The sequence below is a fragment of the Lupinus angustifolius genome, chromosome LG19, assembly GCF_001865875.1.
Source record: "Lupinus angustifolius cultivar Tanjil chromosome LG19, LupAngTanjil_v1.0, whole genome shotgun sequence".
NCBI classification, from domain to species: domain Eukaryota; kingdom Viridiplantae; phylum Streptophyta; class Magnoliopsida; order Fabales; family Fabaceae; genus Lupinus; species Lupinus angustifolius.
The window spans coordinates 17,487,449-17,503,118 of NC_032027.1; the positions used below are offsets into that span (position 1 = coordinate 17,487,449).

The window sequence follows — 15,670 nt, forward strand, 5'->3', positions numbered from 1 at the left end:
TATAAAACAACTTTATTTAAGTATGTGTAGAGAATGAAATCTAGAAATAGATTTATAAGGTCAAATTCAATCGAAATTAATATTTTAAAATAAGGCTAATATTAAAATAAAAAATCACATTTAACAAAGGTTAAAGTTATAATTTTCATTATAAAACTCTCTATTAAATCATAATAATATTTTTATAGCATTTTAGTTAGCTGGACTCTACACATATTTTGATAAAGATGCCTATAAATATTAATACAAATATATATTATCACATATCATTTCCCAAATCTCACACTAACGATATTAAAACAAAAAAAAATAAAAAAAATAAAAAAATTAATTTTTTAATTAACATAACATATTTTTTTGTCGGATAAAATTCGAAACAACAAATCGATATTCATAAATACCAATGAATGACTAATAAAGTTCCATGGCTAATGACTAAGCTAACAACGGTACTCTCACTCTCTATTTCTTCGCCACAATCTCAGATCACGTTCACAACAACAACAATAACAAAACAAAATACAACGTTGTCCTTCTCTGTTTTTTCAGCAACACTATTACCATGAAATTAGAATACAACAATGTTTCTGCTTCTGCATTTTCAATATCCCTCATCACATAAAAAAAAAACAAGTATACCCAATAATCAAATAACCCTTAAATCTTAATTGTATCTACCCTTTATTCTGAAAATCAAATATTTGTTTTTTTTTTCTCTCACTTGATTTGTATTGGGTGGTTGAGTTTTTTTGAATTCGTTGAAGGTAAGATTTGGTGTAGTGTCAAAATTGGGCTAGCCCCTGATGCAGACTCTGGGTCGCTTTTGTTTATTGTTTGTTTTCTCATTATATCAAAAGTTTCTTCATTTTTGTTTCACTTTCATGGATTTCGCTTCAACCTTCAAGTTCCTTACCCATGCCAGCGAGGTTGGTTGTGGCTTCGTTCTCCTCGGTGGTTACTCTCCTATACTCTTCAATATTCTTGGCCTTCTTTTGATCTTCCTTTACTCTTTTAAGATTCTACGTTCTCGTTGGAGTACCCGTGAGTTGTTACAGTTTCTTTCTGGATTTGGAACAGGCACACCCAGATTCGGTTTCGGTTTGGAAGGTTCAAAGGTTGAAACTTTGGGGAATGAGGGTTTGAAATCAGTTTCTGGGGTGAAGAAAAGGGGTGGTAATGGTTTGGATGATGGGGTGGAAGAGAAAGAGAAAGATGAGAATATTGAAGATGAGATGTTTGATGTTATGACTCTGAGAAAATTGGTGAAGATTGAGAGGCAGAGGTACCATGCTGCGTGTGCTGAGATTGACAAGGAGAGGATGGCGGCTTCGTCTGCAGCGGAGGAGACTATGGCTATGATTCTGAGGCTGCAGAGTGAGAAGAGTTCAATCGAGATTCAAGGGAATCAGTTCCGGAGAATGGTGGAGCAGAAGCAGGAGTATGATCATGAAGTGATTGAAGAGTTGAGATGGGCTATTATGCAACATGAATCTCGGAAGAGCTTGTTGGAAAATCAGTTGGGGATTTACAGGGAGAAACTGAGGGAATATATGACTGATGAGGAGATAGACCAACTTGAAGAAGTTGATGCATCTAGAGGCGTTTTGAATTCATCGATTGAACATGATTCTGTAGATCCTTCATTAGAAATTGATTTACAGCCCTTGTAAGTTCTGAAAATGCTTGTTGCTAAATGGAAATCTGTGTTCTGCATAAGTTTTCTTCTAACATGTTTGATGGTTTTCAGATATAAAATGTATATATCTATTTATTTAATTAATAATGTTGAATGATTATATAAGTTCATATCTTTATAACATTCAAATTTACTAGTATAATTGTGAATTAGATTCATCAAGTCCTTTGTAGGCTGGTAAATTTGTGATATATGTTTGCAGTGAGCATAGTGAATTATTATTCTCTCTACTTTCAGGTTTACTAGTGTGTGATTTTGATGACCGAATTGCATTGGAACACAACAGGTAGCGCAGCAGCAATATCCCGTGAGTACTTCATCTTGCAATTACAGTACCATCCCGAATCACAAGTGATGTGGTCGCATCAGTTCGTGTCGTGTCAGATTGTGCCCGGGTGCATTGGATTCAAAACAAAAAAAATTGATCGCATACAAATTTACGCCTTGGCAATGCAGTGTATAGCCAATGTCACCTAGTGAGAATAAGACTTTACTCGTTCATTGATGAATACTTGTAAGCTAGAAACTCTACTGTATATGCAGTGTACATTTTCTATGGTTATTTTCTGTCATGCTATCTGCATTTTCCTTATACTTTATTTTTTTTTTTACCAAGAAAAATTTCATTTTCCTTTTGCAACAACAGTTACCAGAATCTAAGATTTTCTACCAGATTAAGGTAACGGGTATATTTCAAGCAATTTGGGACATAAATGATAGTAATAGTGATAGAGGTAACAGTTTAACTGTAACTGCATACTTTTGAAGAATGAATTAGATCATATCTATTGTCTATAATTTTGAATGGCTTCAAATCCTATCTTCATAACTTTGGTTAGTTAGAAAACACTTTATCTAAATAACCCACTTTAGAAAAATATACCTAATTGGTTCCATAAAAAAAGTTACTTTAATGTTGACAGGGTCTAGAAGTTGTTTTCACTTTTCACTTCACATTGCCCAGAATGTGATGGATGAAAGCATGAAGTAATTTCTCATGAAAACCAAAGCCTATGGCAATTGGGTTCATTGGCTCATGTTAGAAGCAATATATATGCAGCATTGATTTGATATTAATCTTTTCTTAAAGAATAATTACTCAAAATCTTCTAGTACTAATAATACTTAAGAGCCTTGATTTTCTTTTTCATACTTCACATCTTTAGGAAGTTTAGAAGTTCATTTCTCCAAGATTAACATGTAGAACTTTGATAGATTTAAACTAAAGTGATAATACTTACATGTATAAATTATAAAGGAATGTCACTGAAGTTACAAATCGAATTATCCCTCCTCAATACATTTTAATTTGGAGTTGTTATTATGTTTTTGCGGTTTAAACATAGAAAACTTTCTTTCAGCAAAGATTTTAAATTCAAGTGTCGATTACAGAGAAGATAATATATTAGTATCCTTTCGCGCCCGTAATAAAGTGATTCACATGATTTTTATACCCTTAAAAAATCAATTACTAAAACAAAATATTGTACTTTTTTATTTGCATGTCTAACAAGAGATTATCTTGTTTCTATATATCACTATGTGCAATAAGAAAATTAAGAGTGGGTAATTCTGAGTTTAAAATTGATAAATGTTGATTTGTTTGATTTGATTTTTTTATCAATTTGAAAATATTGACTAATTTATTTGAGTTGATTTTTATTGATTTAAAAATGTTATAATATATGATTGTTTCAATTTAATGAAAACTAATAATGAATATATGATGTTGGTCGTATATCTTTTTCTCAATTTCAGAGAAGCTAGAAACAATGCAAACCATGACAAGACTATAAAAGTTCGATTAATTTTGTTTAATAAATGATTAACTAAAATATGAGTTATTCATTTTAAATGAAATTAATAGTAAAGGGATAATATTGGTCATGAGTTTTTTTTCTCATTTTTGGAGAAGTTAGAGACGACACAAAATATAAGTGGAATATTTTTTCTCATTTTGAAAAATATTTTTATTGTTGTTATTTTTTTACATATAATCAATAACAAATAGATGACAATAATCATAGACCGACTTACTACTTGAAGTAAAAAGGAAGAAACGATACAAATCATGATTAGATTAATGAAATTTCATAAATTAATTATCTGATAAAACATTTTTAATTATTAATAAATGAACTCTATAGCAAACAGACGACACTGATCGTATACTAAATTTCATGTTGAGACAAAGAGGAAAGATTATGCCATGCCATGACATTCCACAAATTAAATATTGATAAAATATTTTTAATTATCTTTATTTAAAAAAATATAGAAAAATTATAATTGTATTTTTTATTAATTATTTTGTTTAATATGTTTTTACAAGAAGGAAAGAAATATTCTTTATATTTATTAAAATGAAAAAAAATAATATTTATTATAAAATAAAACAATAAATAAAAGCAATTAAAAATATATATATACTTGTTGTGCCATATGTCAACTTCTGACTGGCTATTCAGAATTTTGCAAGTTGCAACGCTAACGGAATCAAGTGTTATTAGACTTGAAAGTTCATGCTATAGGTATCTCTAGCGTGCCAATCATTGACATGGATTATGACGTGGCCTTTTCTCCCCTTTTTTCTATTCATTAAACTCTTTTATTTCGCCCACATAATCTATTTTATACTCACAAATTTGTTACATACAAATTTTACATAATTATTATTATCTAAACTAGAGATTCTAATTTTTTCCTTATATTAAACCTATAAAATATTAAGATAGACGTCCATTCTACTTTAAAAAATTCCAAACACGAATAATATCCTAAATAATATATTTGAATGACCCAAATATACTACATTTCTATTTAGTATGGTCTACGAGAATTGAACGGCAGATGTAAACAGTCTTACACGTAATCGAAAAAAAAAAAAAAAAAACTTATTTTATTATATTTTTGATCCATAACACAGCGTTTACCATCCTTTGTTAGCCAGATCTGCGTGCGTGCTTCCACCACCAACTTTCTTCGTCTCTCTGAGTCAATTCCATAACCTAATTTGAAGGACCTCTCTTAGGTACTATATTTTCAATTATCATGTTCATCATTACGTTCAATCCTCTTTTAATTATGCATAATGTTTCATCAACCACCCAATTGTTGAATATGTGTTTCCATTTTGTAGATCATAACTTAGATTTTGAATTTTCATGTTTAGATTAAATTGTTGTTGAATTTATTGAATACCCATTGTTGAAAGTTTCACCTTTATATTCAATTTGTAATACCCTATTGCTTTTCTATCATCGTTAGTTCAGTTATACCAAATGGCTAACAGAGCTCCAGTTGCTACAAGGAATTCAGCCCTTATTGCCATGATTGCGGATGAGGTATGCCCTTTAGTTTCCTCAAATTGTTCAGACTATGGTTCACTCAAAGGTTCTTGAGGATGGGGTCATTTATATCTCCCGATTTGTTTGTCGATGAATATGATTTATGATAGATTATTACGACGTCATTGAATCCATGTAGCTGACCCAATCTAGCTGGATTAAGGATTGACTATTGTTATTTTTGTGTCCAAACAAACAAGATTTTATTCCTTAAGCTTTTTTTGTATTGCTGCCTGCATCGGTTCCCTTTTCCGCTATAGATTTGGTTTTTCTTGATTGCCATTTGTATTCTTAATAATTAAACACCCTGAAGGTTTATGATGATTTCTTTATCTTACGCAGGATACCGTAGTTGGGTTTCTATTGGCTGGAGTTGGAAATGTTGACTTGCGTAGGAAGACAAATTACCTCATTGTTGATTCAAGTATGCCACTGGAATCTATTTCACTCACTGTTTTGTATGCATGGATTTCAAACTCCCTTACGCTACATCGTTTTTCTTCTTAAATTTTACATCATTAAGGGACTCCCTGCCTGTATAGCTAATGTCCAAATTGTGACAGATACCCAATAACAAGCATGTCCATGTTCTTATGAAGTCCTTGTTCCTTTTTATGTGTATGGTAAAGTTTGAGAATACAATTAATAGCCCTAGGTACTCTTCTAAGAATATTTTTTATAATACTTTTGTTGATTTTGTTGTGTGTGGGTTATTTTTATTTCCTATTCTCTGGTTATTAGTAGATATCTTAGAAAGTATAGGGTTGATCAGTAGGAAAATCTTTGAGTAGTTGGGTTAATGCAGATATACAAGATAGCATCAACTTTTTTGTACCTCTGATTGCATCAATTGAAATAGAATAAAATTCCCACATATTTTTATGGTTGTTTTATGTTTATGAATGCATTAGAGAGAACTCATGGGAGCTTCTCTGTAACTAAAGGCTGACAGAGATGACACCACCGCACCGGTGGTGGAACACCACAATTGGTGTCAAGATGATAGGAAGCCATGGTTGAGGATCTTCAAGCTTAGCCACCATATTACAAGCAAAGAAATTTAGAGAGAAATGGAGAGAGGAGAGAAGTTGTTACATTACAGAGAGTTGTCACTTCTAAGTTCTAACGAACTCTTGACAGTTTCTAGCAACCTTAACTGTTTTCGTTAGTCAGCTAGGAGCTGAGCTTCATAGTGCATTCTATTATAGGGAGGACAATAAAAACTATGGGCGGAATTATTAAGATGCAAATGGTTTCTATATAAACATGATATCTTTTGTTTGATGTAGCCGATCTCACTTTGTGGGAAAAGGCTTGGTTTTTATTGTTGAAATCTACTTCATTGTATTTTATGTTTATGTTTAATCTCTTGTCTTTGTTTTCCAGAAACAACCATCAAACAAATTGAGGATGCATTCAAAGAATTCACTGCAAGGGAAGATGTAGCAATTGTGCTGATTAGCCAATATGTAAGTCATATTTCATGGCTATAAAAGATGGCTGTGGCTTCTGTGCACATGCATCTCAATTTTGTAAACACTATCTGCAATTGTTAATTGTACTTCCTATTCCTAGGGCATGAAACACGACCTTATCATTTCCTAAAGCCTGTTAACTTACCCTCATTACAGTTTAACCACGTGTTCTGCACGTAATTGAAGTTATTGTTGTGAGAAATCCTAGAAGGAATCTATTCTTATCCATTACAGCAGGTTCTAAACTTAGATGTGAGGTTTTGAATGGCCAAGTTTCTCAATGAACAATTCTATCAAATATTCAAAGCCATTCTCTCATTAATTGTGTCAATGTTTTCCTGTAAAATTATCCTGTGGATTTAAATGTTGCCAAGTAATTGGGTTTGCACATTTGGTTTAATTATTAGTTAGTGTCCTTTTTTTCTGTGGCTCGTATAAGCATCTTGGTGTCCTAAACGTTTTTCATGCTCTTCGCTCTAGTTTGATATGTTCTATATAATTTGACTTTTGATTGTGAGCTTAGACTATGATGCTGCTATATCTGCATGTGGTCCTCAAATTAAAAGATTTTATATGCTCCTTTATTGTGCAGGTTGCGAATATGATAAGGTTTTTGGTTGACAGTTATAACAAGCCTATTCCTGCAATACTTGAAATCCCTTCTAAGGACCATCCTTATGATGCTGCACATGATTCAGTTCTTTCACGAGTGAAGTATCTCTTCTCGTCCGAATCAGTGGCATCGGAGAGACGCTAAATGCACCCATTTTTAGCTGCGGCTTTTTGTGATGTTTATTGCTTTTCTTTGTACATTGCGCAGTCAATGATCTTTCCTATAATGTATGAATTATATGCAGCAGCTTAAATAAGTTGTGCCATCTGGTGATTGTTTTGAAATCCTGTCATAGAACTTCAAGATGGGTGAATATTTTATGTTGTCATGAACAGATTCAGATGAAATATTAGCATCTCTTGAGTTTGCTGATTTCTCTCAATTCCATTCACCACATTATATGGCTGTGCCTAAGATCATAAATTCCATTCTGGTGTTAACCTGTTTCATAGGACAATATTTTGTTGTATATCCTATAAGTGAGTGGATAATTCACACACTGTGTTGGTATCAAATTGCTAACACAACTGATAGGTTTAGATAGTGTTCATTAACCCATTTCATGTACCTTAATAAACATTCTGGAACATACTAGAGAATTGGCCTTAACCCATTTCATGTACCTTAATAAACAACTAAGAATCTCCATGAGCTAGTCTCCTATATATCTATGTGGTGTGGATGTGGTGACTTCAGGCGGGAGAACTTTGATGTTGGTTTATTAGATACAATAAAAGCTAGATACTAAGGGAGAGTACCATTTTAGGAAGTTCAACGACAATTGTAAAATCCAGTATTGTAAAAACTGGTTCATGCAGGCCAGTTCAACTAGTAAACCAGTCTCAATGTCGATACGAAACAATAATTATACCGGTCATGCAATCATACTAGTCAAAACTGGTCATATCGTTTCAATTGAACCGTGTCAATCATACCGGTCAATTTTTATTTAAAGTTAATTTTTAATGAAAATAAAAAAATTATTGGTTTGTTATTGATTTTTAACATTAATATTAATATATTATATATGTATACCACCTTAACCGATATGCAGTTTAATTAATGAACCACCAATTAAACCGATATCAGTACCTTGACCAGTTTGATGACGGGACATTAATAGCACTACTAAAATCTAATTGGAAAATATAAATTGACACAAATTATACCATTATTAATTTCATAGTATCCAAGTTATATAAAAAATCTATTGAAAAGATAGCAATGAAGTGTGTGTTAAAAACGAACCACACACCACATCCACAATAGATAAGAATACTGAAAATCATAAGGTGAAATGTGATCAAACCATGGTAAACCTCCACAAAAGAAAAGATAACATAAATTTGAAGTTCCAAAACTTTAATTTAGGTTTCCCATCCAAACCTTTATGAAAATGTTAATCACTGTATATAAGTAAACTAAAACAAAGGTAACAATACTTCAAAAAACTAAAACTAAATAAACCCAAAAAGGTAGAAAAACTCAATGTGAAATTGATGAGTTGAATATAGTCCTAATATGAAGGACCTTTTCTTTCGGCCAGTAAGAACAGGGAAAACCACTATTTACTTGCATTGAAATGAAAATCAATACAAACCCAAAAATTTCCACCACACTGATCCTACACCTCCCCATATGATAGCATTAGTAACAGCCATAAGAAACCCATATTTGAATATATCAGGAAGCTCCACATAACCAGCTGTCAAAAAATAAACAATAACAAATATCATATCAGCCACATCTTCATTCGACATTTCGTAAAACGTATAAGAGTCTAATATCTATACATTGTCGGTGTAAAGATTTATACACTTTTATACATAATTAATACATCATCCACTTGCATTCTGGTTACAAGTTGCAACTAGAATGCAAATGATGAAAAATATTGCTGGGAAATATTTTGAAATTACAGTTAACTTTTTTACTAGATTATATCATTGAACAAAAACATTCTCAACATTGAGAGGACAGAAATAAAGCATTGATATCAATTGCGATTTACATGAATAAATGTTATGCAGTGGATACATAGGAGGAGGTTTGGTTTAAGAAAATGTTTTGTATTTTCATCAAGATTACAAGTTCCTAATTTGGTTTTCGTTTGGCTCCCTATTATCGAAGATTTGAACACGAAAGAACGAAAACATTTTTTCCCAACTGTTTCTTGTACAAATCATAGATTAACAGGAAACAGAATGAAAACAAGTGGCATACTTAAGATTATTAATAGAAACAGAAAACATTTTCTTAAACCAAAGATGCTGGAAAGAAAAACCGCAAATAGAGAAATAATGTGACAATGTAGAGAGGGACGAACCTCCATAGTATACGGCCGATTGACCACTACTGTAGTGTGTTATTGCACCAAATAGATTTGTATTATAACCTAAAGCAAGCGTTGCCAAAACACCGGGAACCCCAGCTGCCCGAAGCATAGCAAGAAACGCAGAGAATAAAGCCCCCACGTGTCCAGTCTGACTAGCAAAAAGGTAGTGGATGAAGAAATAAGCCCCTTGAAGAACGGCTAGGGCAGCCGGCCAGCTCAACGATAATGACTGAAGAGAGTTCGCCACACAACCAGACATCCAGCTTACAATACCAAGGTTCGTTAGCTGGCTTGCCATACCTATTAGGATGGCGAACCAAGCCAAGGTATCCCATGCCGATTTTTCCAGCAAGCAGTCATTCCATTCGAGGACTCCTAATACGAGGAGTATTGATAACCCGATCATTGCAGCAACAGTACTTGCAATGCCAATAGCATCTCTGCAGGACCAAAAATATTATTGACAGTACTGAATCACATTGTATTCAGAAGTTAATATGCATACGCAAGAATTCCTAAAATAACACTAGCAAGCAAAAGAGTATAGTATAAACTAGATGACTTATAACAAGAAAGTATTACTTCGACATTATCCCTTGAAAACATTATGTTCATATCATCTTCATGGGACCATGTACTCCACCCAAAAAGTCAACAGATTAATAAATCACGAAACAACCGAAGCATATAAATAGATCAATAGATGTAGATATAATAGAAGGCAACTACGACGTACCCAAAGATCCATAAAGAGACTGCAAGAAGCATTGTACCAACCATAATCCATTCATTTTTGGTGACAGGACCCATATTTTCCAGTTTTTTGGCAGCGATGGCAGGTGCCTCTGGTGTATCTTTAATTTCCGGGGGATATAGCTTATACAAAATCAATGGAGTAGCAAGAAGACAAATTAGAGCGGGCAAACTAGCTGCCTTGAACCACGTAACCCAAGGGCTTGAAATTACGACCCCAAGCTCTTCGGCTAATTTGACACACAGCAGGTTTTGAGCTGCTGCAGTTAGGAAAAGAGCACTAGAGTTACCAGCAGACTGTCACAGGGCACAAAAGCAATGCATAAGTCACTTCATTTTCACACGATTGCAATTTTCATATACAAAATAGACGATGAAAAAGTAGAACAAAACCGCATCAGTATATATTATGATCATTCATGGATATATAGCACACAATTATAATAGCCATGTATAGTATGGTTAATGTATAGCATATGATGGAAATTTCGCCTCAATCGGCATTGCAATGGTCGCAATAACCACAACCATACGACCACAATTTAAAACACTGATATATGTACAATGTAGTATGGAATGATAACATTTTTTGGTATAATAATACTATGATCAAGATAAATAGATTGTGGTAAAGCAAGCAAACCTGAAATTGGTTCTGAATAAGATAGGCCCCAAGCCTCTTAGAAGTAGGACCAGGTTCACTCCCTGCAGAGAGTGACAGTGACTTAATAATAGGCAAAAACACACCACCAGCTCTGGCGGTGGTGCTAGGCATGGCTGGGGCAATAAGCACCTCACTAAATGTTAACCCATAAGCCAAACCAAGAGTACTCTTTCCCATCCATTTCACAAAATAAGTAGCAATTCTATCTCCCAAACCAGTCTTCACAAACCCACGAGCAAAGAAGAACGAAATCACAATCAACCAAATGACCTCATTGGTGAAAGCACCAAAAGCAGCTGAAAAGGTTAATGTTTTTGTTACCACTGAGGTTGTTAGTCCCAGAAAAGCCCATGCACCAACGGGTAATGGGCTTAGGACAAGGCCTGCGATTGTTGAGACGAAAATTGAGAGTAATTGCCATGCTTGTGGTGTTACTTCAATGGGTTTTGGGACCAAGAAGCGGAGAATGAGGCCTAAAGAGATTGAGATTATGAAAGGGATTGGCTTTGCACCTTGAATGGTTATTGGTGAAGGTGTTGAAGGTGGGGATTTTGATGAAGAAGCATGAATTGGGTTGTGATGGGGTTTTGAGAAAAGGGTAAAGGTGGAAGCTTTAGAAGGAAAGGAGAAGTTTTGTGATGATTTAAGAGAAGTGGGTTTGAAAGGAAGAGAGAATTGGGATCTGGGTATGAAGGAATAGGAACTATGGTTGTGATGGTGAAGTGAGAGAGAGATAGGGGAAGAGAGAGAATGGAGTGCAAAACTCTCCATTGAGAATGTTTGAGTGTGGTCAGAGAATGAAGATTGAGGAGTTAATGACACAGAGAGAGAGAGTGTGTGGGTTTGGTTGGTTTTTATGGTTGTGTGTTGGAAGTATGTGATTGAGTTTCGGAAATTACAATGTGGGTCATTTGATTCTGGCGTCTGAATCGATGATGTAAAACTAACTCGATTACCCGCAATAGTAAAAAAAAAATAATAATAAACATGTTCTTTGTTCAAGTTTACTGTCGGAGATGATTCGCTTTTATTTTTATTTCGCAACTTTAAGCAAAATAAGCAAATGTGAGTATGTTTATGGCGTCCAGATAAGAACGAAATAGAATGACACATTGTAGATAATTTTAGTTTGAATTGTTTAAGTTGTTGAAAAATGTGGGAAACTGATCTAAGAACGAAAAAGGAATTATATCATTATGAATACTCTAAATCTCTAGATAGACAACAATTTCAAAGATTTAATTTTCCGGGAGTTAGTATATCATTAATAAATCCACCCAAAATATGTACCCGTCAAAATGAATTAGTTCTTTATTTATAGAGTGGAAAAAAAACACATTTGATTATATAGAAAAAATCATAAGAAGATGGAAATAAACCAATCTTATATTAGTATATCATTAATTGATATAATGAATGAATAATTTTTATTTATGCTCTTTTTTCTTTCTATATTCTCAAGGTTTTTATTTGGTATCACATTATTGCCACATTTTATGATGATAAAATATAGTGCAAGAGGATCATTTGTGAGAATGGAATTAGATACGACCGGAGACAATAAGTTGAGATAAATGATCCTCATCCTTACACGAATACCTTGCGAAGGTGCAACTTTCTTGCAATCTAGCATCTTATTTCTATTATTATGTTTTTTTGGTTTTTGCTTAAAAAGAATAATAAATGAGGTCTTGCTGATGCAATGTACCATAACGTACTGGTATTATGTTTGTTTATTGTATTCTAGTCATACATATTGTGACTTCATAAATTAAGCAATCTTAGATTCACTTAATAATATATTAAGATTTTTTAATTAATTAACTAATGCTCTCTCTCTTTTAAAATGTTGACTTTTTCAACAAATCAGTTTTTAAGTTTATGTTTATCTATTGTTTAATTTTTTAAAATTTTATCTTAGTCTTTTCATCATCTTGACGTGGAAGTGGGAATATGAAATATGACAAGATGTTAAATATATTACACTTCCTTATAAATTTAATATGAATAGTTTTACGTGATTAAGAAATGTCAAAACATCATTAAATTTGTCAATACTATGTATTTTAAGGCTGTAATTCATTGAATAAATCAAATTACTTTCTTTTTACAGTCAAATTATTTGAGAAATTTTGAAATTTTGGTAATTAACAATTTGATTTGTTATACATACAACGTTTTAAAAAATTCCTTAAATAGAATAAAAATAAACGCCTTAAAAAAGGTATTGTAAAAAATGATGAAAACAGTACTATTGTGGAGTGTTAAGAAATATATATAGCTAAATGACAAGGATACTTCATGGGATTGGTCCATGCTCCCTGTTTTGTTCTAACATTTGAACAGAACTTAAACGATAATGTTTTCGTATTCCAAACTAATTATATTCATTCAAATAATATAAAAATGTATTTTATATTATAATTATTTTTATTTTTAATTAGGTGTCATTTTTAATTGATTTGATACAAAAATAAGATACTAAAAGTGGGATATATGATATCTATTCCTAATACTTTAGTAGTACCATACTTTTCCACTTGACTCATCCTATTTTGTTTCATTCATCAAATAAATATGATTCATAAAAATAAATGGATATCATATTCTCAATTGTATCGTTATATATACTTATTATATATAATGTTTTTTATTGGCAAAACATTAATATTACATTCATCATAAAAACACCTAACATAAATGTTCTTTTTGTCTTTTTTGTGTTATTTTACTTGCTAAAATAATCTTCACCTTTTGTTTGGGGGTAAGGTTCTTGTTATTAATTTAGAACCACTTTGGATAAATTTGTGGCTACTTATGAATTGGAATTGGGTGAAGGATTTCAATATTTACAGTCAAACCACTTGTCAATGATTATATATGTTAATATTAATATTAAGGTTACCATTGAGTATATTAGTACAATATTAATTTAATACTTATATTATCATAAAAACTATTAATGTATTATTAATTTAATACTAATATTCTCATAAAAATATTAATATAATATTAATTTAATACTAGTATTCTGATAAAACTATTCAGCTTAAATATTCATTTTAGTCATCATATTTTTTGACTTTACCAGTTTAGCCATTCAAAAAAGAAAAGACCTAAAATGATCTTCCAAAGTTTTAAATATAGGTCAAATTAGTTATTTTAACATGTTTTATAACACTTAGTGTGACTAATTTGACCCAAAAAGGACAAATTTGACTCTATTTGAAATTTTGGTAACCATTTTAGGTTTTTTCTTTTTTAAGGACTAAACCGGTAAGATCAAAAAATATGAGAGACTAAAATAAGTATTTACTCTTATTATTATTATTAAATAACTTAACTTTTCAATTTGAAACTTCATTTAGTTTTTCTTTCTTATTTACTAGTAAATATTTATATACTAAATATGATAACATGATATAATTTAGTGTGACGATAATAAAAATTGTTAGTTAATTAGAATTAGCATAATAAATTAGAATTAAATAAGAGTAAATTACACTGAGTTTACACCCCCTGAGTTTAGTAAAATTATACAAATCACCTATAACTTTTTTACACCTACAAAAACCTCATACTTTCTATAATTTTATTACAGTGATCACCCCTACACGAGATATAAGTGTGATTTTTTAAACAAAAAATGTGATAAATGCAATTTTGTTAAACAAAACATAATATATTGTAGAGAGAAATCCAAATAATATATGAGTCAATAGCTCTTTATTATTTTTGGTTCGTTACGATATAGTATAAGAGGGAACAAAAAATTGTTGATGCATTTTGTAACAAAAAATAATAAAGATACATTGATTTGTATATTATTCAGATTTGTTTCCACAATATACAATTTTTTATTTAACTTAATTGCATTTATCATATTTTTTGTTTAAAAAATACACTTATTTTTCATGCAGAGGTGTTTAGTGTAACAAAAGTATAAAAATTAGGAGGATTTGTGTAGACGTAAAAAAGTGATGATAGTTTGTGTAATTTCAATAAAACTCAAGAAGTGTCAAAGTAATTTACTCTTATACTAATAAACCATTGTTAGACTAATTATGTATTTCACATCGTACATTTGACACGAGTTATACCTTAAGCAAATAGACTAATCAATCAAACTATCCTTGATCAATTTTGGTTATACTAGTCAACCGACTTAAACCATGAATACATTTTGGCTACACTAATAAAATAAGGTTATGGTCTAAATAACCATTTAAGCAACACCAATATATTTTATAAAGTAAAGTCAACATGGTAAAAAAATAATTAATTGGGCCTTGAAAAACTAAAAAGAAAAAAAAATAAACAAAAGAGGAGAAAAATGTAGGAAAAACACTTGTGTGAAGACATATATATGTATAGATAATTGAAAAAACAATAAAAATTAATTCTAATTAAAATTTATTACTAAACGTTATCACTTATAACATAAATATAAGTATCTCTAAATATAGTGTTTGTTTCGTCTCCATACAAGTTTCTCTAAAAAAAGTACTAGAAAAATTGCAACCTAATTTAAGTAATTGTTCCCACATGGGCGAATCATCTTTATTTGATGCGTTAATTCTTTGAGAAAAACTCGCATAAAAATACATATATTATACCATATTTATATTGTTTATGACTAAATTTTAATTGGAATTAAATTCTTAATGTATTAACATTGTTTTATTGGTTATCTCTATATACATAAGTTTTTACACAAATCTTTCTCCAATTGTTTATGTGGGAATGGGTGAAGATGAAAATGGTTGGCAATTGGATAAGAGGAGCTG

General features: G+C 31.4%; 3 protein-coding genes and 1 long non-coding RNA gene across 7 annotated transcripts; 2 read left to right on the plus strand and 2 right to left on the minus strand.

The window, feature by feature from the left end:
* On the plus strand, positions 417 to 2,288 carry LOC109333605 (myosin-binding protein 3-like). Of its 3 annotated transcripts, none has more exons than XM_019569119.1 (2): positions 417 to 1,670; positions 1,987 to 2,288. In XM_019569119.1, the coding sequence occupies exon 1, from the start codon at positions 804 to 806 to the stop codon at positions 1,668 to 1,670; it is 867 nt and encodes a 288-aa protein (XP_019424664.1). In that variant the 5' UTR covers positions 417 to 803; the 3' UTR covers positions 1,987 to 2,288. The 3 variants fall into 3 exon arrangements, with proteins under 3 accessions (XP_019424664.1, XP_019424663.1, XP_019424665.1); XM_019569118.1 differs by having other exon boundaries at positions 417 to 1,666; positions 1,934 to 2,288; XM_019569120.1 differs by having other exon boundaries at positions 417 to 1,666; positions 1,983 to 2,288.
* On the plus strand, positions 4,612 to 7,513 carry LOC109334532 (V-type proton ATPase subunit F-like). 2 transcript variants are annotated; one of them, XM_019570357.1, is made up of 6 exons: positions 4,619 to 4,660; positions 4,696 to 4,727; positions 4,969 to 5,040; positions 5,386 to 5,467; positions 6,430 to 6,512; positions 7,111 to 7,513. In XM_019570357.1, the coding sequence occupies exons 3-6, from the start codon at positions 4,978 to 4,980 to the stop codon at positions 7,273 to 7,275; spliced, it is 393 nt and encodes a 130-aa protein (XP_019425902.1). In that variant the 5' UTR covers positions 4,619 to 4,660; positions 4,696 to 4,727; positions 4,969 to 4,977; the 3' UTR covers positions 7,276 to 7,513. The 2 variants fall into 2 exon arrangements, with proteins under 2 accessions (XP_019425903.1, XP_019425902.1); XM_019570358.1 differs by having other exon boundaries at positions 4,612 to 4,727; positions 4,964 to 5,040.
* LOC109334533 lies at positions 7,293 to 7,871 on the minus strand. The gene is made up of 2 exons (XR_002106109.1): positions 7,573 to 7,871; positions 7,293 to 7,506 (listed from the first exon to the last, which is right to left on the minus strand). It is a non-coding gene; the product is annotated as an uncharacterized LOC109334533 (long non-coding RNA).
* On the minus strand, positions 8,398 to 11,726 carry LOC109334531 (dicarboxylate transporter 2.1, chloroplastic-like). Its single transcript, XM_019570355.1, has 4 exons — positions 10,863 to 11,726; positions 10,203 to 10,516; positions 9,458 to 9,906; positions 8,398 to 8,836 (listed from the first exon to the last, which is right to left on the minus strand). Exons 1-4 carry the CDS (start codon positions 11,652 to 11,654, stop codon positions 8,721 to 8,723), a joined length of 1,671 nt encoding a protein of 556 aa, XP_019425900.1. The 5' UTR covers positions 11,655 to 11,726; the 3' UTR covers positions 8,398 to 8,720.